Source organism: Syngnathus typhle, linkage group LG3 (genome assembly GCF_033458585.1).
Source record: "Syngnathus typhle isolate RoL2023-S1 ecotype Sweden linkage group LG3, RoL_Styp_1.0, whole genome shotgun sequence".
NCBI lineage: Eukaryota > Metazoa > Chordata > Actinopteri > Syngnathiformes > Syngnathidae > Syngnathus > Syngnathus typhle.
The window spans coordinates 1312651-1337856 of record NC_083740.1 but is presented as its reverse complement, the minus strand read 5'-3'; the positions used below and the strand labels follow the sequence as shown (position 1 = coordinate 1337856).

General features: G+C 50.1%; 4 protein-coding genes across 17 annotated transcripts; 2 read left to right on the top strand and 2 right to left on the bottom strand.

Moving 5' to 3' along the window:
• Positions 1-194: 194 nt before the first annotated feature.
• On the bottom strand, positions 195-2974 carry sart1 (spliceosome associated factor 1, recruiter of U4/U6.U5 tri-snRNP). Its single transcript, XM_061274961.1, has 2 exons — positions 2793-2974; positions 195-2657 (listed from the first exon to the last, which is right to left on the bottom strand). Exon 2 carries the CDS (start codon positions 2644-2646, stop codon positions 325-327), a length of 2322 nt encoding a protein of 773 aa, XP_061130945.1. The 5' UTR covers positions 2647-2657; positions 2793-2974; the 3' UTR covers positions 195-324.
• A 770-nt stretch (positions 2975-3744) lies between these two features.
• tnip2 (TNFAIP3 interacting protein 2) lies at positions 3745-6913 on the top strand. Of its 2 annotated transcripts, none has more exons than XM_061274971.1 (6): positions 3745-4355; positions 4798-5094; positions 5174-5260; positions 5340-5603; positions 5771-5887; positions 6000-6913. In XM_061274971.1, exons 1-6 carry the CDS (start codon positions 4137-4139, stop codon positions 6273-6275), a joined length of 1260 nt encoding a protein of 419 aa, XP_061130955.1. In that variant the 5' UTR covers positions 3745-4136; the 3' UTR covers positions 6276-6913. The 2 variants fall into 2 exon arrangements, with proteins under 2 accessions (XP_061130955.1, XP_061130954.1); XM_061274970.1 differs by having other exon boundaries at positions 5997-6913.
• A 2014-nt stretch (positions 6914-8927) lies between these two features.
• On the bottom strand, positions 8928-18939 carry fam193a (family with sequence similarity 193 member A). 9 transcript variants are annotated; one of them, XM_061274951.1, is made up of 22 exons: positions 18516-18939; positions 17377-17451; positions 16833-17078; positions 15930-16108; positions 15667-15834; positions 15323-15602; positions 15119-15243; positions 14862-15009; positions 14716-14790; positions 14567-14641; positions 14375-14484; positions 14058-14297; positions 13679-13826; positions 13497-13613; positions 12786-13088; positions 12414-12693; positions 11915-12262; positions 10984-11257; positions 10720-10906; positions 9657-10641; positions 9456-9537; positions 8928-9336 (listed from the first exon to the last, which is right to left on the bottom strand). In XM_061274951.1, the coding sequence occupies exons 1-22, from the start codon at positions 18738-18740 to the stop codon at positions 9243-9245; spliced, it is 4764 nt and encodes a 1587-aa protein (XP_061130935.1). In that variant the 5' UTR covers positions 18741-18939; the 3' UTR covers positions 8928-9242. The 9 variants fall into 9 exon arrangements, with proteins under 9 accessions (XP_061130935.1, XP_061130939.1, XP_061130936.1 ...); XM_061274955.1 differs by having other exon boundaries at positions 11957-12262; XM_061274952.1 differs by having other exon boundaries at positions 13503-13613.
• arfip1 (ADP-ribosylation factor interacting protein 1 (arfaptin 1)) lies at positions 18917-25150 on the top strand. Of its 5 annotated transcripts, none has more exons than XM_061274965.1 (10): positions 18917-19402; positions 20359-20651; positions 21406-21507; positions 21578-21686; positions 21974-22075; positions 22648-22760; positions 22931-23152; positions 23230-23387; positions 23525-23699; positions 23775-25150. In XM_061274965.1, the coding sequence occupies exons 2-10, from the start codon at positions 20361-20363 to the stop codon at positions 23928-23930; spliced, it is 1428 nt and encodes a 475-aa protein (XP_061130949.1). In that variant the 5' UTR covers positions 18917-19402; positions 20359-20360; the 3' UTR covers positions 23931-25150. The 5 variants fall into 5 exon arrangements, with proteins under 5 accessions (XP_061130949.1, XP_061130952.1, XP_061130951.1 ...); XM_061274966.1 differs by lacking the exon at positions 18917-19402 and adding an exon at positions 19424-19634; XM_061274968.1 differs by lacking the exon at positions 20359-20651.
• The last annotated feature ends 56 nt before the right edge of the window (positions 25151-25206 follow it).

The following is a 25206-nucleotide window of genomic DNA, read 5'->3' as shown; positions in this document are numbered from 1 at the left end:
GTAAAAATTTGCTTTCAAATATCTTTTTAAGGAATCTAAAAAAAAAAAAAAAAAACCCGTCTGCATTCATTTATTGTTGAAAGGGTGTCAGTCCAAGGACTTTTAAACATTGTCTCTAAATAATTTCTAAATAAAGTTCAGTTCAATTTGAAGTAGCATGTATGTGACCGAGAAATAAAGAAGGAAAAAACAACCATCGTCTACATTTTATTGACTAATTAGCACACCTACAACCATTTTCGATCGGTAGCAATGACTGTAAAACACAAGTGCGGAGAAGGTGTGTGTGGAGGGGAAAAGAAAAGAAAAAAAATCAACGCCTATCTATTTGGTGATGGTGTTGGCGTTCATGCTCTTGCCGCTTCCGCTGAGCACGATGTAGGGCGTTTTCTGCGACTTCTGCTTCTCCTGAAGCAGCGCCACCGTGCCCAGCGGCGTGTCGCTGCTGCTCATCTTCTTCAGCAGCGCCTCCTCCTCCAGCTTCTTCATGCGCCGCTCCGTTTTCATCTTGCCCGAGCCCTTGCCGTGGAACCTGTGCGACAGCTGCCGGAAGGCCTCCTTGGGCGTCAGCTTGCGGCCCGACTCGTCCACGTACTCGATCTTCACGTCGGGTCTGTAGCCGTCCTTGTCCTTGAAGTCCTGCGTGAAGCCGCGGTACTCCTCGCGCCGGCTGTACTTGTCGTCGAAGCCCATCTTGTCCTCGATGCAGTAGTTGTCGTTGGGCAGGGCGCCCTTGGTGGCTTTGACCCGGGCCACTTTTTGCATCTCCGTCTCCAGCAGTCCTTTGTTCTTGCACAGGTGCAAGGCGGCGGCCAGGCCCGAGTTGACGATGGGCTCTTCGTCCAGGATGGTGGCGGAGGCCGTGGCGAAGTCGGGGTGCTTCTGCTCCTCGTCCAGGTTGACGCTGCTCCAGCCCACGTTGTCCTCGGCGTCCGAGTTGGAGTCGCCGGCGCCTTCCCTCTCCTCCTCTTGCTCAAAGTCCATCATGTCCTCTTGGTCCTCGCGGTTGCCCGACAGGCCGTAGGTGGGGATGTCCCCCAAGGTCCGGCAGAACTCGGAGGTGGCGTTGAAGACAATGTTGCTGCGCTTCTCGGCGTCGTCGGCGCTGTCGTCTTTGGAGAGCCGCTTCACCCGCTCGGCGATCTTCTCGCCCGAGTCCTTGAGGAGCCGCTTCTGCCGCAGCTTCCTCTGCTTCTCCAGCTGCTTCTGCAGCTCCTGCTCGGCCTCGTCCTCCTCGATGACGCTGGGCTCGGGCGGCGTGAAGTCCTCGTCGTCGCTGATGTCCATTTCCGCCGTACGGACGTCGTCGGACAGATCCGTCACCACCGTTGTCGGCGCCGTCTCGTGCGGCCAGCTGCCGTCGTTCTCCGCGTCCTCTTCGTATTCCCCTTTGCGTCCGCGCCCGCGCGTCCTGGAGCCGAAGTCCGTCTTACGCGACTCGTCCAGGAGCAAAAGGTCCGCCACCGTGGTCTTCTCCTTCTTCCGGATTTTCTTCACACGCCGCTTGGTCTTTTTGAAGCCCACCATCTCCTGAGGAGAGTAGTACTCGGACGCAATCATGAGCGAGGGCATCTCCAACGACTGCGCCTGGCTGCGGAGCGTCTCCCGCATGGCCTGCAGCTCCCGCTCCCGCTCGCCGTCGGCCACGCCGCCCGTTTGCAAACGGAAGCTTTTCTTCTTCTCCCCGTCAATCTCCTCGTCGTACTTGGACAGCACCGCCCGCGACTTGAACGTCACCATGTCGTCCACGCTCTCGTCCTCCTCGTAAGGCTTGTAGTCGGGCTTCTTCTTCTTCAGCTCCACGTTCTTGTCCGCCTTCTCCTTGTCCACCAGCCCGACGTTCTCCAGCACGTCCTCCTTCTCCTCCAGCACGCCTTTGTCCTGCAGCGTGAGGATGACCGTCTGGCCCTCGCCGAAGGAGTCCACTTGGTGCTGGACTTTAAGACCCTTCAGATCCCGCGCCGTGTATGCGCTGTTTTTCCGTCTTTGTCCAAACTCCTCCTCCACCAGGCTGCTCACGCCAAACTCCTGATCCATCTCCTCCAGGAGTTTGGCTCTCTTCTCCGCCATCTCTTTCTCCTTTGCCGCCAGGCGGTTCTTCTCCACCCAAGCGGCGGTGTCCTCCAGCCAGTCATCCTCGGCCAGGGTCTTGACTTTACCAAGCTTCTGGTTCAGCAGGCGCTTCTCCTTCATGGCAGCCAGCTTCTCCTTCATCTCTTTCTGCTTTTGGATGAGCGCAGGGTTGATGGTCTCCGCCACAAGCGGCTCCTCTTTGGTCCCGAGTTCCTTCTTGGTGTCGTTCATCTCGAGCGGTTTCAGGCCCAGCTTGGCTCGGAGCTTGTTGGTCTCGTCAATGCTAAGAGATGCATCTCCACTGGCGGACTGAGCTTGCACCTCACCGTTCCCCTCCTCAATTTTCTCCTTCTTGATGCGTGGCTCCCCGCCGCTCCTCTCGTTTTTGCTGCGGCCGTCGCGTCCGCTCCTGTCTCTGGACGCGGATCGCTTTCGTCTCTCTTTCTCCCGAGCACCATCTCGGTCCGATGGGTCTCTGTCGCGCTCCTTACGGCGGTGTTTCTTGTGTTCGCGACGGCGGTCCTCGGCTTCCCTGTCGCGACTCTTTTCCTTATGTTTCTTGGATGAGCCCATTGTTATTTCCCCTGTGAGGACAAGTTAGGAATAAAAATTCGTTTAGGGTATCTCGGCTGTAAACAGGCGATGGCAAAATCACGCTAGCTTCGAGTTGCTAACGGGTTAGCATAGACGATTTGCCCCAATTAAATATTTTTACTCACTCAGCAAGCGGAGAAAAGGGAATCACCGCCCCTGTGGTCGACGTTATGCAAAGCAGTATCAAGATAAGTGAGCTAAGGAATCGTTTATGTCCAACTTTGAGTTTTGGCCGAGGCTCCGAGCACTCGGGCAACGAAATGCGGACGACACTTTCCGTTGAAAAAGTCTTTTCCGGTTGTGTAAAGTTATGTGACTGCCATCTACAGGTCAGGCGGATTATCGCAGCAGGTACGCGTCAAAAGGAATGACGAAACTTTTGTTTAATTCATCACATTTCGAGAAGATTACATTTATTGAGTGCAGTTCAATTGTGTGTAATGTAAAATATTGTACATTTTGCATAAAATAATCCAATTATTTTTGTTTTCACGCATTTATTGAAGTTTAGTGTTTACTTATTTGCAATTCATATAAACTGAAACCTGATTTATACGAGTTTTTGTTTTTCGTGTACAGGTGAGGAAAATACTTTTTAAATCACCAAATGAATGAATGAAATCAGAATAAAACAGGGAAATTCATCGGTACGGTGTTGCCAGACATGTGGGGAACCGTTAAGACCATAATTGTAAAACACCATTTTATGTTGTTTTTTTTGTTCATGTACCAGTAATTGGGAATTACGTCTGATTCTCTGCAGCTGTTGAATAGCAAACCCGTGTTTATCAACAAGATGCATTGAATGACAATAAAAAAAACAGGTTGTATTCGTCGGAACCGCAGGGGAATTCGTTGTGCTGCCGCGTTTACGTGTAAGTGTAGAAACCCTGTAAACTACCTTGGCATACGGCGATTTGCAATGTTCTAGTCCAAATTGTTGCCAAACACCCATGAGTCAACATCATCGCAGATATTTCAGTCATTTTATAAACATCTACACAAACATTCCTATTCAATTCGTCGGAGGTTCATCTAATTTCATTTGAAATCGATGGATTTCCCACAGTCGTTGAACGCGCCACCAGCGATTTTTCACGATTATCAGATTTTTCCTTTGCGGGGGGGGATCATTTAAAGAAATCAAACAAATTGACAATTTGTCTCATCATGTCGCTCGGAGACGGTGAGTCTCCAAGGGTACACAGTGCTCACTTTGACGAATCTCCAAAATTCCAAGGGAACTTCCCCAGGAAATCCCCCGCTCGGTTATATTATCGTCGCACCGCCCTATCAACAGTGCGCCTTCCTCGGCTCAATTCGAAGGGAAACACGGCTCGGGAAACCGTCAAATGGTGGCTTAGTAAAACTTAACCAAAGCCAAGAAAAAAAAAAAGGACCCAGCCGACGCTGACAAGAAACGGAGCTACAGCACCCTCAACACGCTGTACCACGACAGCCGAAAGGAGATGGAGGTCCTCGCAAAGCAGCTGGCGATCAAGGAGAACATCATAGCCGAGCTCAAGTTGAGGCTGGCCGGCCACGAAAGGATTTGCATGGGGGTGGGCGACAACCAGACGCTGGTGGTCGGGCCGTCCAAGTCACTGCTGGAGAGTTTGTGCAAAGAAATCTACAAGATGAAGCAGAAGAGCATGGAGACGGATTTGAAAATGGTCAGACAAGAAGAGGTATTTAGCTTTTCTTCATTAATGCTGTTGATTTAGTTTTTTACGGGTTTAGAATGGGTTTTTCAAATTGTGGGTTGGGTTCCCGAACTGGGTCGCTGGAGAACTTTGGAAGGTCATGATTGTCAGAATAACATTTTCATTGATTGCTAAGCAGGCGATAATTTCAGGCAATCTTGAGAATTAAAATAAATAAACTTGTGGATTTGGCTAGCAATTCATAATTCAAACTAAAACGCGAACCCAAAAATCATCAAATTTAAATTGTTAAAAATCTGTTCTTTGATTTTAATGCAATTTTTCAAATTTAAATTGTTAAAAATCTGTTCTTTCATTTCAATGTATTTTAATGCAAGCAACTTGCTTATTTTCTCTCTCAAAAATGGTTTTAAAAAAAAAAAAACGGACTCACCGGCTACATAGTGATCACAAGTGCTCTTTCCAGGAGATCCAAAGGCTGAGCGAGCAACTACGTCAGAAAGATGAGGAGCTGGAGAACGTCAAGTGTGGCGCAAAGACCTGCGAGGAATTGAACGGGGAACTGGAAAAGGAGCTGGAGCTGCAGAGGCTGCGCTCCACCGAGGCCACCAGGGCCGTGTTGTGCACGTCGCTGGCCGAGGAGGCCGATCAGCTGCGGGGCCAGCTGGGCGCCACCGTCAAGGTGTGCCGCCAGCTGATGGCCAAGCTGGAGAAGAGCAAGGCGGGCGAGGAGGCGCAAGCGGGCGACCAGGCCGCAACGCAGGTGGGCGCCCCCTATAGTTTGCCAACAGTAATGACAAGAAACAATCGCTCTATAAATTCCATCCCTTATTTCCGTCCAGCCGCCTGAGACGCCAGACCGATGTAGGAACTCCCAAACCCGACAACTTGAGCAGGAGAACCAGCAGCTGAAGCAGCGCGTTGCCTACGTAAGAATAAAAACCCGTCCCAAAAAAAAAAAAAAAACACTTCTGAGCCAAACACCGTCCAACTGACGTGCGGTCCCAGGTCCAAGGTCTGAACTCGCAGTGGCAGAAGTACGACTCCAGCAGGGAGGACTACATCCGAGGACTGTGCCAGCGCCTCAAGAGCATGACGGGGACACCGCTAGTTCCTTCGCTAGCCTCGGCTAGCGCCGCCTTGCTCCGTCGAGAGATCTGCCGACTCAACGGCTTGCTGGAGGACAAACTGAGCGAGTGCACCAGACTGCGAGGAGAAGCCAAGGAAGCCGGCAAGAAAGACCGGGAACGCATCCAGACACTGGAACAGCAGGTGGGTGCTACCTCAACCTTCCATAGAAACATTTTGTGCAGGCGTTTTTAAAAATAAATGAAAAAGCCATTTTTTTGCCCTTTTCAAAAATCACGCTGGCAGAATTAAAATATGTTCTTATTTATACACAGAAAACATTCCTCGTTTAACTCGGACTGATTCTTTAGGTCCTCATCTACACGGAGGATTTCAAGTCGGAGCGGGCCGACCGGGAACGAGCCCAGGGACGGATTCAAGATCTCAAGGAGCAAATTTGTCACTTGAAACAGCAACTACACAAACAGGTGAACGGAAGCTAACAATGTTCGAAAATGATTTTCGGGAATATTTTTCTTTTCAGAATTAATTAATCTTGTGTCACGCAACATGCTAACGGCTACGCCATGTCTTTAGCAGGGAGCTAGCCGGGAAACCAGGCAGGCCCCCGTGTGTCACGTGCACATCGGCCATCGCACGTCATCGACGTCGCGGCGCCACCATCGGGACGCTGTGGACCGTGCGGGGGCAAGGGTCAACATGCAACGTCAGTCGGCTCCCTCTGATACGGTGCCGTCGGCGCTACGGCATGACGACGCCCCGTCGGATCTGCAATGCCCGCGCTGCTTGGCCACTTTTAGCGAGGACGACGCGGCCCGGTACCTCAACCACTGCGAGGAGTGCGCCACCTTGTGAGCACAGCCGGGACAATTTGCGCACTACATGGAATACCTCAACCTGGCTTTTATTTTGCACCTTATCAGCAACAATTATTTAGGACTCAGGTCACGTGTTAAGTCGAAGGCCACCGCATGGTTAATAATGGGGAAATATTTTTGGATCGGAATCTATTCTCTATATTTCACCGTTTTTGTGCAATTTCTATATGGAAAGATTGTTTTGGCGCCATTGCCATGACAAGCACGTAGCGTTTAACGTTTTCGGAAAACGCTGGGTTTTTTTGTATTACTATTTTTACGTAAAACTCCAAAACTAATAAAAATAGTCAACCCAAAATAAATGACACAGCCCATCCAATTGAAAAGATTTTTGTCAAAAATATCACGGTGGGCCGAGACTTCATTCACGTACTTTGATGCCGACCGACCGCATAAGCTTCCTCTTATTGAATTATACAATTTCATTTGGTGCTAGAAATCTATTCATAATTTATTATACTACATAAAAAGCCATACGATATTCTTACACTGTTAGATTTTTATATCAAATATAAAAATATATTTATTTAATTTGTAATGTATGTAAATAATGCTATTTTGGAAGATATGGTGTTTTTTTTTTCCCCCCCATCTGAGGTGATTGTCTATTTTTATAATAAAATATTTAAAAAACAAAATTGATTGTGGTCTGCAGGATTTCATGGAGTACCTTTACACATGCCCCTAATGCAAGATCATCCCCACCACCCAAAAAACACAGAGTGGCTTACATTGACGGGCCCGTTCTAAAAATATCTAGCGACAAGACATTAGGATTTCCAAGGAACATTGTGGAAGTGATGATTGGAAAATAGATGAATATCAATTCAGAGTAGTCGGACTATACAAAACGTAGCTCTCAGTTTCAAAAAGGTCAGCGACCCCATAGCGTGTCCCCAAACATTTACATGCGTGTGGTGGGGAAAACCCCTTGGCCTGCCTCCTGAATGGGTCATGTGACACAGACACACACACACACACACACAGTCAGACGACTAGTATATCATTACAAAGACATGGGCGGCAACAAAGCAGTATGTCATACCACTTATGACACACCGCATTTGAATCAGTCACGAGTTCGGTGGAGTCTCGGAGCAGGAAGTCGGACATCCCCTGCTCGAGAAGGAAGTAGGATGCGGACGCAACGTCTACAAAGCATGTCCATAAAAATACGGGTGCGACGGTAACAAATGACAATGTAAGTATTACGGAGCGAAAAGAACTTTTTTAAAAATAAAGCCAACATGCTAACTTATTTAGCTAGCATTTCACATAGCAGCAGAGATGACTATCATTATCCTGTGGCTAAAATAAAAGACCCTAAAAAAAGCCCCTACTCCCCCAACAGGATAAAAATAACTGGACGCCCCCAACACTACCGCTTTCAAAAAAAAAAAAAAAAAAAAGCTTTTAAGTCGCCCACGTCAACCTTTGAGCGATTCCACGTCTGCAACCACTTGGAAAGCTGCCGGATAGTTTACGTGACTACCTTTAATCTTGGGAATGGGAATTTCCACACACACAAATGTTCAAATTGTTTTCTACTTTTCTCCTGTGCCTAATAAAGAGTCCATCAAAAATACACCTGGAAGGTTTTTCTTTTTCTAAAACGAAATCAAAAGAAATCGATGGCCGTCGACTTTTTTGACATTCCCCACTTGCTCATTTGCATATTGGCAGGAGTAACACGGGTGAGGGCCTATTTTAAGATGACACATGCTGTCATTCTTTGAATACAAAGAACGGGAGGAGGCGTGAGTCACTCGACTTTCCAGCTGGGCGATGTCTTCAAAGACGCGAGCATTTGTCGTGCTCCACATACCTAACTAGGTCGATACTGTACAGAGGCAGAGCTAAACTAGTTTTGGATTTTTTTTATTCTAGTTTTTTTTTTTTTAAATTCTGTTATTTTCCCTCCATTTTTACAGCAGCTGCTATTTGTGTGTAGTCCCCCGAGTTAAGCTAAGACAAAGCTAAATGCTAAGCTTATTGAAATACTCAAGAAACGCAAATGCTTGGTTAACACTGAAGGCAATTGCTATGCTAAGCTAATTCACCACTAAGCATATTTCAAATATAACTATGTACACAAGTTTGTCCACTAAAAGCACAGATGCCGCACGACTTATGTAAAACATGGGTTGGGGAATCGACGTGAATCTAACTAGTAGCTAACTAGTTTTGTGCTAACGGGTTACCGCCCCAGATCATATCCGTAAATGCCCGAAAATAAGACAACAAAGGACAAGCCTGCCATACTATAGTGTATTCCATCTTTCAAAAAGAAAGACATGATTCCATATTACTTAACAATATGTTAAAAAAAAAGTAGCCAGTCGGGCTTTTTCAGTGTTAATACAATAGACGCTCGATAATGGTTTGGATAGTGAGCTCTTTTCGCTCACTGGCGCGCGAGTACAAGATGGCTACGCAATGTCAAAAAACAGGGGGAAAAAAAAATGTATCCGGTAACATTTTTTTCTTTACTTATTTTTAACATGAACTATAAAAAAAAAAAAAAAAAAGAAGAAGGGAGCGGACGCCGGCTGACCAAAGCCCCTTTTGAGACGCCGAGTTCGGGAGAAGAGGTTGGGCGGGGGGCATGGGGATAATAAGCCACAATATGTCAAATACAGCTTTTTAATTAACAATAATAATTCTCTTTCCTCCACTTTCTCGTAATCATATCAGACCATGGCTTGTTCAGTCAGAGAAAATGGCCGCCGAAAAGCAAAACAAGCACGCGGGGGGCGCTAATTCCGGATTTTGCTTCCCTTCCCAGTTCAGCAGGTCCGTTCGGGCGTGGGAGGAACCAAGGAAGGAAAAAAGCAAGGCAGCGTCAGGAGAGAAACAGTCGGGGGGGGTGAAAGGTCGATGGGTGGCGAGTGAACGTATAAAGGGGAGACGCGTGGTGGGCTTGTTTCGGAGGGATGGGCTGAACTTAGTGTGCTGCGAAGGTGGCCTTTTTCAAGCTAAAGTTGGACCAGTTGATGGACAGCCGCTGACGCGTCTGCCGGGCCGAGTCCAAACAGAACCTGAGCAAACGCATGAGGAATAACGAATGAATAAGCCGGACGTTTCAAGCGAGGTGCTACATCACAGGGCGGATCTCGACCGAGCTTTTCGAAATCCCGACTCTACGCCAGTGACGCACCTTTTGAAATACTCCACCTCTCGCTCCGTCTCGTCCATCTCGGTGCTGTCCAGATCGATGTCTTTGGGCAGGAACACGTCATCTGAACACAAAAGAACATCTTCGCATATCAATAGATCCGATCCAACATCGATTACAGTCGTGGAAAGACGGTTGGTCGGTTTTGGCGACGACGTGGCACCCAAATAGACGGACACCAACCTATGGAGGTGTTCATCTTGTCCCCCTTCTTCTTTTTGTTCTTCTTGGCTTTGCCTTTGGGTTGGGGGGACTCTGCGCCGGGGGGTTTACCGTTCTGCTCCGTGTGTTCCGACTGGGAGGGGGGAGGATGATGAGGATGCGGCGGCGGCGAGGGGTTGGACGCCAGCGGGCTGCGCCGGTGCTCTTCCTTCAGCTGCCTCTTCCCACTGGCGCTCCGGTTGCTGCTCCTGGCTTCCGAGGAGGGAGTTGCGGGCGCCTCGACGGGCCCGCTGCGCGTGGCTTTGGTCTCTGCGGGGTTGACGGCGCCGTTGGCTTCCGGCTCCTTCTTGACGGGAGCGTGCTCGCAAGCCGCGAGCTTGGCCGCCGGCTTGGCTTTCACCTTGCCGTCGGCGTTGTGGAGGTGCGAGAAGCCCCGCTCGCCGTGCTGGTCGTTGGCTCGGGGTTCCGGCCGGAGGTCCTTGGGGCAGATGAAGCTCTGGAGCAGGTGCGACTTGCCGTTACGCAGGTGGTCCAGCACGTTCTGGGCTGTCTGCTTGAGAGGCTGCGGGTTGTTGCCGTTGTTTGGCGCGGGCGCCGTGTTCTCCTTGGCTTTGTCCTTCTTCTTCTTTTTGGCCGTGCAGTGCTCCTGCAGCCGGAGGAGCTCGCGTTGGAGCGCCGCCTCTTCCTCTTCCTGCCGCCTGCGCTGCTCCTCCTGCTGCGCCTCGGCCTCCTGCCGGGCCTTCTCCTCCATCTTCTTCTGTTTGTGGCGAGCCCGCTTGGCCGCTTTGGAGCTGGACGCCGGCTTGCTGTCGGCGCTGTTGATGAACTGCAGCAAGTCCTCCACCCGCCGGTGGTCCTCCACGCCGCCGCCGCCGCCCGTGCCGTCGCGCTCGGGCGCCGGCTGATGCTCCTCGCGTTTGGGCTGCTCCTCCTTGCGTTTGGTAAGGCGGAGGCGCAGCTTCTCGCGCATTTCCGCGTAGTTGCGGCTGGTCGGCGCCGCCGGAGGCTGCGAGGAACAACGTTACACAACCTCGCACGTGACTCCTCGATATTAAACGTCCAAAATGCTATCTCTGGTTCTCACCCCGCCGTGCCCGAAGAACTCGCAGTAGCAGCAGTCACAGTACTTTCCTTCCTTCTGGTTGGTGGAGGTGGACGTGGAGGAGCTGTGCTCCGAACAGCTGTCCTCATCCTGGCTCTCCTCGCCGTCGTAGGGCGGGTGCTCGTACGCCCTGTTCCCCTCGCAGCGGTGACCCTCGCATTCGGGATCGCTGCGGGGGCGGACGGGACTAAACATTCAGCGTGCCGACACCTCGCGGTCACGCTCAGAAGCGTGACGCCCACCTACCTGCAGACGCTGGGCGGGGCGCTGAGCGGACCGTCCGACGAGGAGACGGCCGGCTCGGCCGGCGGCAGGCACAGCCCGGGGTGGATCTCCCCCAGGTCCGGCGCGGGGGCGGCCATTTTGGGGAAGGACTGCGGCACCATGGCGGGGAGGTGCGGGGCGGGGGCCGGCGGAAGGGAAGGAGCAGAAAGCGACGGGAGCGTGCCGGGGTTGCTTCGGGGGGCGGCCGGGGAGACTTGCCTGTGGTCCTCTTTACCTAAACTGTGAAATACGTCATCTGGGGGCACAAGAAGGCATCCGTGAAGATGGAAAGCAAACATGGGAGGACATTTACAAACTGAAACTTCCATAGTGTCTTATATGACAGACTGCGTGTACCATTCACTCAAACTTTGGACCCACAGACGACAACGCTCGTGTGTGTATTACACACGCACACGTTGTCGGCGTTCCACAAAGTCTTTTAAAGTGGAAATGTTTCGCCGCAGATAAGACGTTTCTCGTAAAACATGAGTCATCATTATTTGACTGCTTCTTTCCAAAGTGGTAACCATGACGCATGATTTTGGATCGTACAGCGCGAGGGGGGGGGGGGGGGGCGATGTGATGTGTCCTATAACTGTGGGAAAGGTTACCGGGTTGGCCGGGCTTTTTTGTTGCCGGAAACAAAAGCCGCAAAATGTCAGGCAAGCACCGTCCTAGCATTGGCACATCCTGTTATATATCACAACATGGAACTACGCTGAAAAAAAGTTGGGGAGGAGCTTAGGGCAACATTTCAGGAGGAATCTAAAATGCACTACAGGTATCCTTTTTCAGGTGACCTTAAATTGACCTCTTCTAACAGGGAGCTGAGGTAAGCCTTAGTTGTGTGTGTGTGTGGGTGTGTGGAGTCACGTCCATTCGTAAAAGCACCAACCTAATCTCAGATTACCTAAGGAGGTTTTAGATGCTAGGTGGATAGGTAGGTTATTACTTGACTGGACAGTGGTGGCGGTGCACGACACGGACGCCATGGACGCCGACGTCGCCATCGCCACCCGGTTGGTCTCCATGAAGGCATCTTGGAAGTTGTACAGACACTTCTTCTTGGCGCCGCTCTTTTTCTGATTGCGGGCCTCGGACGACGAGCACGAGGACAGGGACGAGGACGACGACGACGACGGGTGGGGGACGGAGGTGGCGGGTAGCAAGGGGTGGTGGTGGTGATGGTGGTCCGCTTGGGGGACCGCCGGCGTTGGCGGGAGAGGGACGTCGGCCAGGGGAGGGTCCAGAATTTCCCCTGGGAAAGAGGGAAAACATTGGTTGAGGTCAGACAAATACAAGCTAGGAACAATTTCAATTGACACTTGACCATGAACGACAGCAGACTATACCGCCCCCTACTGGCCAAAGACGTTGCGTCGCCTCTGTGCTGTTCAAGCGCGCCTCACCTTGAAGCATCTCTGGCAGCAGCACTTGACTGATTGATTGATCCAAGCTCTTCATCACGGCAGCGTCCCACAGGCTTTCAAAGTTGAGCGAGAGGCACGGCAGCGAGCTGTTCCAGTCGCCCGCGTTGCCTCCGCCGCCGCCGCCGTCGCCGCAATCGCCGCCGTCTCCTCCGTTGCCCCCGACGCCAAAGCTGTTCTGGTACACATGCTCGGGCGGCCCGGGGCCGAAGGCCGGCTGCTTGGCAGCCGAGTGGTTGGTCGTGAGGTTGGGTGGCAAAGGCTTGGAGAGGAGAAGCAAAGCAGCCGTGAGGTTGGCAATACCCACCGGAGAGCGACTCGGGGCGCCGGGCGATTCCGCCACGCTGCTTTCACCTTGTTGTGCGTGAGGGGAGGACTGGGCGGGTAAAGAGTGGGGTGCAGCAGCGGTCGGGAGAAGTTGTGCAATGGCAGGTGTCCGTGAATGTGCGGGTAGAGGTGGAGGGAGGGACGGGCGGGGTTGGTCGCCGCCATCTTGCCGTTGTCCGTGGTGAAGAACTGGTTGCCCAAGGCGGCGGGGGGAGGCGCCGAGTGGAGTTGCCCGGGGGGGAGGCATCCGGCCGGGCCCAGGATGTTGCCAGAGGCACTGGGGTCTTGGTTACACACGTGGCACTCGCACGCGTGCTGGACCTGCTCCACCTTTTGGCGGGGACACATTGGTAGCCATGAGGAGAAATCACTCCAAACAAAGACGACAACAATAATAAAATGAAAAATACACACAAAATTGCAGGACAGGAAGGAGAATTAAACCCAAAATAAACGGATAGAAATTAGGCCGAAAAACAAATCAATAAAAAAAAATACACCTTGGAAATAAAGAATATTAGAAAACACAAAAAAACAAATACACTGTAGAAAAAAAATAATTATTAGAAAGAAAATAAAGACGACTATGAAGTTGAGGGATGAGTCGAATTAGGCCAAAAATACCCAAATAGAAAAAAAGTCACACAAAATACAAATATTGGGGAAAAATAAAATAAAATTGGGGCAAAGAGAAAACTCAACGTATAGTCCAGGCCCATTTACTATATAAAAGCTTACTTGTACCTGCTGCTGCTGGTGGTTGTACGACGGAGGAGGACTGTTGGTCTCCTGCTGCCGGCTCACCTCCTCTTCCTCGCCGTCCGTCGAGCTACAGCTGCTGCTGATGCGTGGTGACTGCGGCGGGGGAAAAGATTGCCATTAAGGGAGCCGCTGAGGAAAGGGGGAAGCGCAATACTTACCGCCGCATTTTGCGCCGCGCTGACGCCGCCGTTCACGTCGCCGCAGTGTCCGTTGAGCGTCGCCACGCCGTTGTCATGGTAGCCGCTGACCGGGTACATGTCCCCGTACTTGGCGGACATTGGAGGCACTTCGTCGTCGTCGCTGACACTTGGCGGAGGAAGCGCAACAAACACTCATAAATGGAGGTGCAAGCTGAAGGCTAGTCCATTTTAGCATCGGTGGCGCCCCCTTGTGGCGCAATTTGGTTTAGCACGCAAGGGACTTTTTTTTTTTTTTTTTTTACGATTGTTTATGGTATGATGGAAAATGATGAGAAGCAATTTGTTATCATCGCAAAGCATAATTATTTACAATTTAAGAACAATCCTGCCGACTCACAAAGTGTTGCCGTCCCCGGCGGGCAGGACGAGTCGGGGATGCCGCTGGACGGTGATGGGGGAGCTGGAGTTGGAGCCCGACGGCGAGCTGCCCGAGGAGAGGCTGGGCGGGTGCACCTGGGTCAGGTAGTCCTGCGGGGCGCTGTCGCCCTGCAGCTTGATGGGGAGGTCCTCCGAGATGGGCGAGTCCATGATGCCGCACGTCAGGATGTGCGAGAGGCTGCAGTCGTCGCACGTGCACCTTCGGGCGGACCAGAAATAATTGCTTCGGTGAAACGGGCGAATATAAATGGGCGTGAAGCAAAATCATCTCCTCACCTTCTCCGATAATTGCAATTGGGACAGTCCGGAATGCTGAGACGCGACGAGAGCATTCTCATGGTGTCTGTGAAGTTGTCCCCGCACGGCAGCTTCTTATTGTTGGGCAACTGGCAAGAAGACCGACCGCAAAATGGATCAAAAGCCCACGGGCACATTTCTCCTGCGTTTTCGTTTTGCCGTCCCGCCCACCTGCTCTTCCACGTATCGCCGCTGCTTGAAGAACTCCCAGTCTTCTTTGAGCAGTCGCTGCTTCGTCTTTAGAGTCTGCGGGAGCCCCGCACGGTTGAAAACACGGCGAGTTCAGTTGAATCATCAAAAGGGTGACAGAGGGAGCTTACGTTTTTGCCAACCGGCGACTTGTGCGGCTCGCTTCTTTGGTTGGTAAAACTCTGGCCCTCCACTTTGAACAATAACTTCAAGAGAGACACGTAGATCTCAACGCCCTTTTTTTTTTTTTTTCCCCTCGAAACCACGTCGGACGTACCTGTTCCTCGACGTAGTCGTCGATCCGCTCCTCGCACTCCTGCCACTGGCCGGCCACGCTCGCCATGTCCTGCTCCAGCCGCTGGTAGCTCTCCAGCAAGGTCCTGTACATGTCCACGCTGTACGAGTCGTGCGAGGCCGTGCCGTGTCTGGAAAAGGAACGGGAGTCTTCTTTTCCAATATTTGTTTCTAATCCTTTTCAGATGGATCACAAAGGCTTGACTTTCTGTATTTCTTCGCCGCGAATCAGAAGCTTACTTGAGCTGTGCAACAAGTGCGGGCAAGCTGCTGTGCAAGATGGGCTCCGAGAAGACCAGGTTCTCAAAAAGGTGCTTGTTGTGCAGCTCCCACGTCACACGGAATTTCTGGAGGTGCTCATTCTCCTGTGCGGGGAGGGCGAGCAAACTCATCGAACCACACGAGACTTAAAAAAAAAAAGGCGAAGCCTCGCCAGCAACCGACCAGAGTGAGCAGGAAGCCGCTGATGGTGCGCGCCGCCTGGCAGAGGGCGCTGTACTCCTCCAGCAGCAGGGACACAAACTGGTGGGCCTGCGGGGGACCCGCCGCGGCTCCCGCCCCGGCGGGACCCGGGGGCGTCTTGGAGCCGGCCGAGAGGTGCTTGAGGAGCCGCACCTTCATCTCCAGCACGTACTCGCGTGCCTGCTGCTCCAGACGCTGGTATAGCTGGTAGGGGTCCTTCTCGCAGAGTCTGAGGACGGAGGTTGATGATGTCATGCATTGGCTGGATTCAAAGAAGGAGCCGGCAGTTAGGGCAATTCCTCTGTCGTCCGCAACGGGTTGAGTACCTGTCCACCAGCGCCTTCATGCTGTCCTTGTCTCGCTCCAGCGGATGGTCACGGTCGTCCGCCAGCGGCGTCCCGGCCTGCCGGTAGATGCAGCGCACCAGGTAGCGCACCTCCGACCAGTGCTTCTGCAGTTGCTGCGACTCCCGTTCCGACTCTGCCGAGAGCTCTCTGCCGAGCGGGGAGACAAAAAAAAAATGAACAGCTTGAAGAATGAAGAAGTTCACCGGAGCAAAGGGAGTTCTAGTTTGTGCTCGGGGGCTCACCGCCTCTCGTTGCAGGCCTCGCAGCCGCACGCGGTGTCGCCGGGTACGGGCGGGGCGAGGTCGGGGGCGGGGAGCATGGGCGGCGTGGGCACGCTCAGTCTGTCCGCCGCTGCCGCCGCCGCCGCGTCTGGGCCCAGGGTGCCGTTACCCACGGGCATGTGCAAAAGAAAGTCCTGACTCTGAAATGAAAAGCACAGTCGGTGTGATGACAGACGTAGAGGAGGAACAGGAATACGCAAATACTAACACTGCAGATAAACCCTGCCGCAGGTTTCCCCCCCCCAAAAAAAAAATCCCAACACAGGAGAAAAACAGAGCGATTGTGCCCGATGTTGCGGTGAATCACAAGATTCCCCCCCTCCGCTATTTTTAGTTTTACAGGCAGCCCCCAATAGCGCCAATTATTAAAGACAGCCATTATTCAACGACGAAAGCAAAGCGAAAAGATCGGCGGGCTTGACGTGTCCTTCACGTTACGCTTGACCCTAACGGGGTGTCGGTTACCTCCTTGCGAGGACGTCACACCAAATCACAAGGCGACAAATAAGGCAACTTAATCCGTTTGCTGGAAAACAAACAAGCTCGCCGCGTCCGTCGGCCAAGTTGCTGCTTTTCTCGACAGCTGAAGTTCGCCAGTTGTGTGGAAAATGCGGAATGTCGGAACTGATTGGCCTCAGATTGCCGCCATGACCGGAGGAGGTGGAAAAAAAAAAAAAAAAAAGCAGCTGCGGGGCAAAACGCGCCTGCTCCCACCCAAAACGATGCTGGGAGGTGCGAAAGACAAATCGAAAGTGACGAAACCTTGGGCTACGTTCGCACGGCGGGTCGCAGCGGACATCGATTTCGCCCAACTCAGCTGCGCCTTGACTTTTTTTTTTTTTTTCAAGGTCAACACTGACTCACCCCCAGCTGCTCCAGCGCAGTGTGCCGGTCCTCCTTCTCCACGGTGCGCCGGCAGTCCGAGCACACCCACATTGGCAGCGGGAGGGCGGCGGGCGGCTGGCCGGACTCGGGCGCGCCGTTCCGATGGTCGGGGAGTCCCGCCTCCGAGGGCCACGGCCCGTCTTTGCTGCGCTCGCAGCGGCACAAGAGGCAGCGGTCGCCGGCCGTGTACGGGGCTCGCTGATTCAGGCCGAATGTGAAGGGCGTCTGGTGTGGAGAGAAAAGTTCTGCTTTCATCTTCGGGAACTTCACCATGACACCATTTGGAGAGCGGTTGTGCATTTTGGACTTAAAAGAACTATCTCGGGCCAAAAGAAGGTCTCGGAAGCGAGCACGAAGAAGCGATGCAGAATGCGGCTTGTGTTGCCATGACAACAGAGGCGCGGCAACAAAGTGACTATTTACAGACTCGGCGGACTTCAAATGGATGGCGCGTGTGCAAAATCATCCGGAACTTTCTTCTCCTTTCCAATGGAGGGAAAGTGCAATTAAAAGTCAAGGTTACCTGAAGGACTCCGGTGAAATCAGCGTTGACGGGTCCTTCGGTGAACTGCGGCATGACGCTGGTGTTGACTTTGAGCTGCGGAACGACAACACAGAAATGAGAAGCAGATAACGACACCACACAACCGGCTGTTAGTTCTTTTTTTTTACTCTGAAATAATTTTATTCCTTATGCAGGTTGGCGTGCCAAACTACGCCACATACTTGACCGTCATCTGCAAACTGTAGTCAGCTCTGAGTCTTGACCAATATCTCGTAAACCCGGGTCCTTGGCTTTCGTCATTTATTCGAATTCATCTGGTCTTTATTATTCTCTTGTCTGTTTATGTGTTTTGAAACCAACTCCAATGAAACCAACATTTTGACATTAGCACCAGTTTTATAAAGTCATAATTTCCTGTGTATCTGTTAAAGGAAGATTATACACAGGCTCCATTTTAATCTATTTGACTGAATATCAATCAGAGACGCAAATGGAAAATATGACATACATGTTTTCTATACGGTTAGTGCATGTGCAATATGCGGCTACGACCCAAAACGCACATTTGCAAGTCCAAGTAGGACAATTAGAGGATATCACGAGTGTGAAATTCTATTTTAACCCCCAAACACACCTCAAAAGTAAACATTGCAGCAGTAGAACCGAACCGCCTCTAGGCCCCGAGGAAGTGCAGCCGTTAGCATGGTTAGCATGGGTGTTTATTTTTGCGGCCGTGCTGCTTTGAAAAGCGCTTTTCCTTTTGACTTGTGTGTCCTTTTATCAGAGGAATCACTCCTCGAGTCGAAACCCAACTTCATTTCGACCCAGGGACTTCAATGGACGGAAACGCGTGGCTAAGATCAGCTTCGAAAGTTAAGCTAAGAGGTGGCCAAGATGGTCACGTCGGTTTTACAAGGTTGGACCTCCTCGAACTGTCATGTTGACGGTGGCTATAAAGGCTCAAATGGATAGTTTACAAGAGTTCAAATCTCCCGAAAAAAAGACGCTTTTAGCTAAAGGCACCAGAGCTAGGCGTCTTCCTGTCATCAGTTTCGGGCCCGCATCAGATTAGCGTCGTTGATATGTCTGTCGCCCTGTGCCGACATGCTCGGTTGCTTGATGGGGAAGGGAGGGGAGGTGGGGTGGGGGGTGCTTACCTCTCCGTTGATGCCCGACATCGAAGCGATGTTGCCGCCCGTGGCAGGTGCAAGGAAGCCGGCAGGTGTCGGAGGTCCCGCGCAACCGAGGGCCGAGGCGACCCCGGCCTTGCCGCCGATGACGCCGCTGCTGGTGCCGCTATTGCAGACAGCACTGCAGCTACTGCCACCGCCCCGCTTGTTCTTCCTGCGTTTAGCCCCTCGCTTAGCATCAGTTGGACTCATTTTTCGGCGACACAGCAGGCCGTCAAGGCTCTGTGGGCTCTCCAGTGGGACGCCGGACGCGGGTTATGTTTCTTAACGATTTTTTTTTGAACAAGGGGAAAGGCCGACGAGGAAAAGTGCAAAATAAAAGCCGACTTGACTGTGACCAATATGGCTGCTTTGGTTGGGTCTGCGCTGCCTCAGCTTGGCTTGGGCTGGCGTTGTGACGTCACTACGCGTCCGGTAGCGCGGTGGATTGTAGGAAATGTAGTTTTTTTTGTACAGGGGGCGCAAACAGAACGAGGCAATTTGTGGTCTACCGCTTATAAAGATAGAACTAGACCCTCGCTTATACGTCCTACCCCATACACACATTTAATCCACCAAAGGTACACTTTATACACGAAGAAACGAAAGCCGTTCTTAAACTTGCAAGCTGAGGATTTTAACACCAGGGGGAGAGCTCAGTCAACAAATGGTCCACCCTCTCTGTCGCTCATCACTTTTTCCGGGCTCCAAACTCGAAGTCGGGTATACGAGCAAGCGCCCGACCACCGCGATCAAGAGGCTTTTTTTGTATTTATTGTGTTTCAAGGAACCCGGTTGCTGTTTCCTGGACGTAGGACACACAGTTTGGGACTTAACGACAATCCGCTAAAGTTAGCCACGACGGCCATTGACAGGTACTGTTAACTACTTCTTCTTCGTTTTTTAAACCCCACACTCCCACACCATTTATTTCCTTATGACGTGTGATCAGTGATTAGCGATCGCTTATGTGACAAAATTGGGGAACGACACGAATCTTTTTTGTTTTGTTTTTGGTGCTGTTTTTTTGTTTCAAGTGGCAAAATAGGAGTAGCTTGGGTTAGCTTGTACCTAACTCGCTAGCTACCCAGGTGGCTAAGCTAGCTGGTAAGAAACGTCACCGTCGTGCAAAGGCCGTAAAAAAAACCGAAAGCACCACAATGTCGCAATTAATATGATTCTATGTATTTGTATGAACGTATTCCGTTGTTTAGGGTCATAATTGCACTTGGTTATTCACGTTAACAAACGAGCTTTCTTGTTGGAAACTTTGCCTTTAAATAGTAGACGTGGAGACTGACTCAAAATTGTGTGTATGTGGCCACATAATGACCCTGAAAATGCATTTAGCACATTTAAAAGTGTTTTATTTGTTGCATTTATTGCATTGTACTTTGACATCCAAGCCAGGGAGTGGTTGGCCAAACTTCCTATTCAAATATACTTCCTGTAAGATGGTAAATTTGCCAATCCAGCCACAAAACCTTTGATTTGACTGTCTTTTTATTGCTGCAAGAAGATTAATATGTTTCAATGTTTTCCTTCCGACAAAATGTCAACTTGAGCAAATCAGCTGGAAATTCAGTATATTAGAAACACTTCAATTTAGCCTTTTAATGATGATGACAATCTCATCAGTTGTCCCCCAAAATATTTTTTGGGTAGACGGTGATAATGATCTTGCTCCGTTGTATTTTTTTTTATTAGGACTTTTTCAAAAGTAGTCACAGAGAGGCGAAGAAAAAGTCAAAACGAACCTCTCACGGCGTCGTTAGGCCTGGTCGGGAAAAATGTAGGACCGGTTCATAACCTTCCATCTGTCTGTTTCCAGGTATGTCTGAGGGTAGTCTTGAGACCTCGTCCGATGACCCTCGCGTGGAAGCCGAGGAGAGTCCACGCGTCGGTGACCCCTCACCGCCGTCTTCTCCGAACGTAGACGAGAGCGATAACGCGTCAGGCGACGAAGCGCTGTATGACATCAGTATAGACAGTGGCGAGGATAAATCAGGAAGCGGCAACGAAGATGTTGACCAGGGCAGGGATGAGGCTCCGAGTGTAGGAAATTACGGACACCCGACTGTGGATGCAGCAGAGGAATGTGGAGATGGTGACATTCGGACAAAGGTGACGCTTGTGCGCCATGGTGACCTTTGAGTGCTACCTTTTTCTGGTTGGCGGTGGTGGTTTCTCTTCTTCCCTGTGATTCCGTAATCATTCCTCTTCGATCGGCTGTCGTGATGTGATTTTTCTAGCCGTCGTCGTCCCGCTTGTGGTGTTAGCCATGGAGTTGGTCTAAGTGTCGCTGTTGTGTGGTTTGGCTCTGTTGTGTTCATTTTCTTGCCCTCCTTTCTTAATGGAATGTCCGAAATGTTGTGTCCCAAATGGAATCAAAGGAATTAGACTCAAAATTGCGGGCTGGCGGAAAACGGTCCTTTTAGGAATTTATGAGCCGGTCACGTGACACGGCAAAGTAAAAATGTTTGCCGCGCATGGCGACGCTTTTATTGCCGGGACGTGGTGGACTTTGTTTCGTGGTTGGTGGAATGGGTTTGCTGGTGATTTTAAATATGTGTAGACAAGTTGTGTTTATAGTTGTGACCCACGTCTTGTTTCCTGGCACTCTCGTTTTTGTTCGTCCAATGGGAAAAGAAAAATCCACCACTCACAGCAGATTTTTTTTTCCTATGCTTTTAATTTATTCCTGGAACTCTTCATGTCTGCCAGTCAAACGCGTGGGGGAAAAAAAAAAGTGATGTCACGTCTGACGCTTTGCCTATTCAAGTCGGTCAACCCTGCCTCAAGATGGCGGCCCACGGCCGTCTCAAGTCCTCGTGACCTTGTAACGAACAACGATGCGATTCTCTCCTCCCTACCACAGGAGGACGACATGGCCGAGGAATCCCAGAGGAGCTCGGCCGCTGAGATCGCAGTCACCAGCAACGGAGACCTGGAGCAGAACCCGGAGGAAGTGTTCTGCGGGGTGAGCATGACCGCAACGATTTCTTCTTCTTCTCCTGCCCTTAACCTGAAATTTTAATTCACGTCCACAGGAGTCTTTCCCAGGGAAGCCGGCGTTCCCTGACGTTCCGGAGTCTTGCGTCCCTTCCAGCAACTATGCATCAACGACAGAAGGCGTCATCGAATCGGGCCCGCACAAAGGTAAATCCGGATTGTCGTCTTAGGAATCAACGAGGACCTTGGCAACAAACCTTTTTTGTACCGTATAACGTCTCCTCTGACGTCATTCAATGAGCCTCCTCTCATCTTTACCCCCGAAGCCCTCCACGTTGCTTTTCATCCTCCTGTTAGAAATGCAAATGTGAATCTCTGCGGAGAGATAATGCACGTTGCCATGGCTATTTTCCACGCTTCACGTCGCCTTTTGTTTTGCGGCCTCCGTTAAACTCTCCATGATGCAAAACGTCCCCGATGTGACTATCTCCCAGGGTCGTCCAGCCTCCCCTCGTCCCCGGTGGCTCCCTTCCCACCCAGCCCGGCTGTCGCTGGCCGCCTGGCGCGCTCCTCCAGCGAGAGCCAGGCGGAGACAGGTACCCACGGTGACGGGCCAGAGATGGAAACGCAAACTAAGCGCGAGCGTACCTTTCTTGGGCTTTTCTTCCCGCAGGCTTGCGCTCCATTTCCCCAAACGCCTCCTCTTAACAAGACTGGGCTTTATCGATTTTCCTTTTGTCACCGCAAAATCGTGAGCTCTGAAACTGAGTCATCCACTGAAGTCTGAGATAAAAGTTCACATAATCAAACCTCAATACATCTGGCTCTTTTATCAAGTTAAAAGACCAATTTCAGTTCCAGGGCTCTGGATGTGATCGCTTTGAAATTTGGATTGCAACCAATATTTGACTACCGTAATTTTCAGACTATAAGTCGCGGTTTTTTTCATAGTTTGGGTGGGGGGGGCGACTTATACTCAGTACTATACTTATACTATGTTTTTTTTCACTTTTTTGGGCATTTTATGGCTGGTGCGACTTATACTCCGGTGCGACTTATAGTCCGAAAATTACGGTAATTGCTTTCTTCTTTGTTCACCGCCATCCTCTCCGTCCTCCAATGCAGCTCTTTGCCTTTCATAAGTTAATCACTCTTATCAATCGCGCAGACGGGACCAAAACGGAGCCGTCGAGTGGAGCGCTGGTCCTGTCCGATGACATGAAGACTCCAGCCATGGAGAAACTCGACCTTGTTAGAAAGTGGAGCATCAACACTTATAAAGTAATTCCGTCTGAACATTTTTATTATTATTCGAATTGAGCCTTAATGCTACCTCCATCTTTAATATGTCGATTTTTCGTGTGTGTGTCAATTGGTAATTAGGCAAATCTCAAATGTTGTTAAATATAAATTGCCTCCAAATGTAATGAATTAAAAGCCGTCTTTTCCAGTGCACCCGTCAGATTCTATCGGAGAAGCTCGGCCGCGGCTCCAAGACGGTGGACCTGGATCTGGAGGCCCAGATTGAGGTGCTGCGTGAGAACAAGCGCAAGTACCAGCAAGTCATCAAGCTGGCGCAGACGCTGGCCGGCCAACTGGCGCAGATCATGCAGACGCAGAGGCAGCTGGGCGACGCCTTCGCGGACCTCAGCCTCAAGACTCCGGAACTCCACGTGAGTGCCTTCATCGGAATTGATGAAGAAAAAAATAAAGAAAAAAAATGAATAGTAGTTGTTTTTTTTCCCCCTAGGAGGAGTTTGGTTACAACGCTGACACTCAAAAGCTTTTGTCCAAAAATGGAGAAACTCTGCTGGGCGCCATCAACTTTTTCATCAACAGCGTCAACACCCTGGTGGACAAAACCATCGAGGACACCATGATCAACATCAAGCAATACGAGATTGCCAGGTCATCTGCTTTTCAAACTTCCTTATTCAAAAAAAAGCTCAATTCCTAAGTCTCATCCATTGTTTTTCTCGCTGCATCTTTGCTTCGCTAACGGGGAACGCTATCCCCCACCGTTAAAACTGGATGTCCGTCGGCAGGGTGGAGTACGACGCGTACCGCACCGATCTGGAGGAGCTGAACTTGGGCCCGCGCGACAACACCACCCTGCCGAAGATCGAGCATTCTCAGCAACTGTTCCAGGCGCACCGCGACAAGTACGAGAGGATGCGCAACGACGTCTCCGTTAAGCTGAAATTCCTGGAGGAGAACAAGGTTGGCAAAAGAGGGCTTTACGTGTTTTGTTTTGTGACGTCAGAGCTTTTAGAGGATGGCTTGTTGTGGTTTTAGGTGAAGGTGTTGCACAACCAGCTGATCCTCTTCCACAACGCCATCGCGGCTTACTACTCGGGCAACCAGCAGCAGCTGGAGCAAACGATGAAGCAGTTCCACATCAAGTTGAAAGCGCCCGGCAGCGAGCGTCCATCTTGGCTAGAGGAGAACTAAAGAAAAATGTAATCTATGAGTAAAAACTACAGGGACCCCCCCCCCCCCCTCAGCCTCCTCTCCTCTGTCAGGAATGATGGCCTTCCAAAACGATCTTTTTAAGCAACAAAAAAAATCCATAAAAATGTTATTTTCAATGCTACAATCTCTGAGGAAAAAAAATGCACTTTCGACGTTTGACAAATCCATCAAACTGCGGTGAACGCATTAAGCAAGCTGTAAAAATGCCTTTTTTTTATGAAAGCGATACGAATGTTGTAACCCAACGGAATTAAACTAGCGTTTTTGTCATCGTTTTTCAGCATGAGAGACAATTTTTAACATTCCGTGCAATCCTCGCTCAGCCTCGACAGACTCTTCCTGAAGTTTAAGGGTAATCAAATATTCCAAGCTAATGCTAAGAACCACTAATAAAAGTAGTTTGAGGACATTTGCTAAACTGACATACTTATTCCTTTCCTTTTTTCTAACAATTTTTGACAAACGCGACATTGTTAGCTACTTTCAAATAATTCCTCATAGTTTGTCCATAATCCCCTGCGCTGACTTCTGGCATCTTATTTTTCGAGAGACAATGAAGGAAAATGTGCCTTGACTCCACTTCTGTTCCCATGCTACATGCTAATAGTCAAAAACTTCTAAGCACTCCAAACTACTTATATTAACAACGTATGACTCATTGTAGTTTAAAACTTTGCATGAAAAATGTTTGGGAAGTACAAAAAGGTTAAAAAAACGAAATAGTTTATCTTGAGAAATGTTTCTTGTAAATTTTCAAAGACCAGCATAACTCTGCTTTAAGCTGCTAACACTTTTCTTGGTTTAAAAATAAAATATATATTTTTAAAAAGCTAGTATGTCAAACATTCATAACTAGCAGTCTCTTGTTTGCTCAGTTTTGTACCGCTGACTTTTTATAGTTTGCGAGTGTGACTCTGGTTTGACACTCCAAAAATGATATATGAAAAAAGGTTTATATATTTGTAATTTTGCCTAGTTTACACCCTGTAGTCTAGGATTAGTGCATTTTTCCTACAGACTTCCATCAAATGAAATGCTAAGTGCTATGTGAAAGTGTATCTTTGTATAGGAAAAATATTCAAAAAAGTGTTCGGTTTAAAATGATTTGGAATGTTTAAGATTCAATATATACATTGTCATGTGCACAGTAAAAAAAAAAAGTATTTGGGAAAATAAACATACTTTTTGGATTTTCAGGACTTTTGTTGTTGTTGTGTTAATTGATTTCAAAAGTTTGAGGCGCCAGTAGCTATGC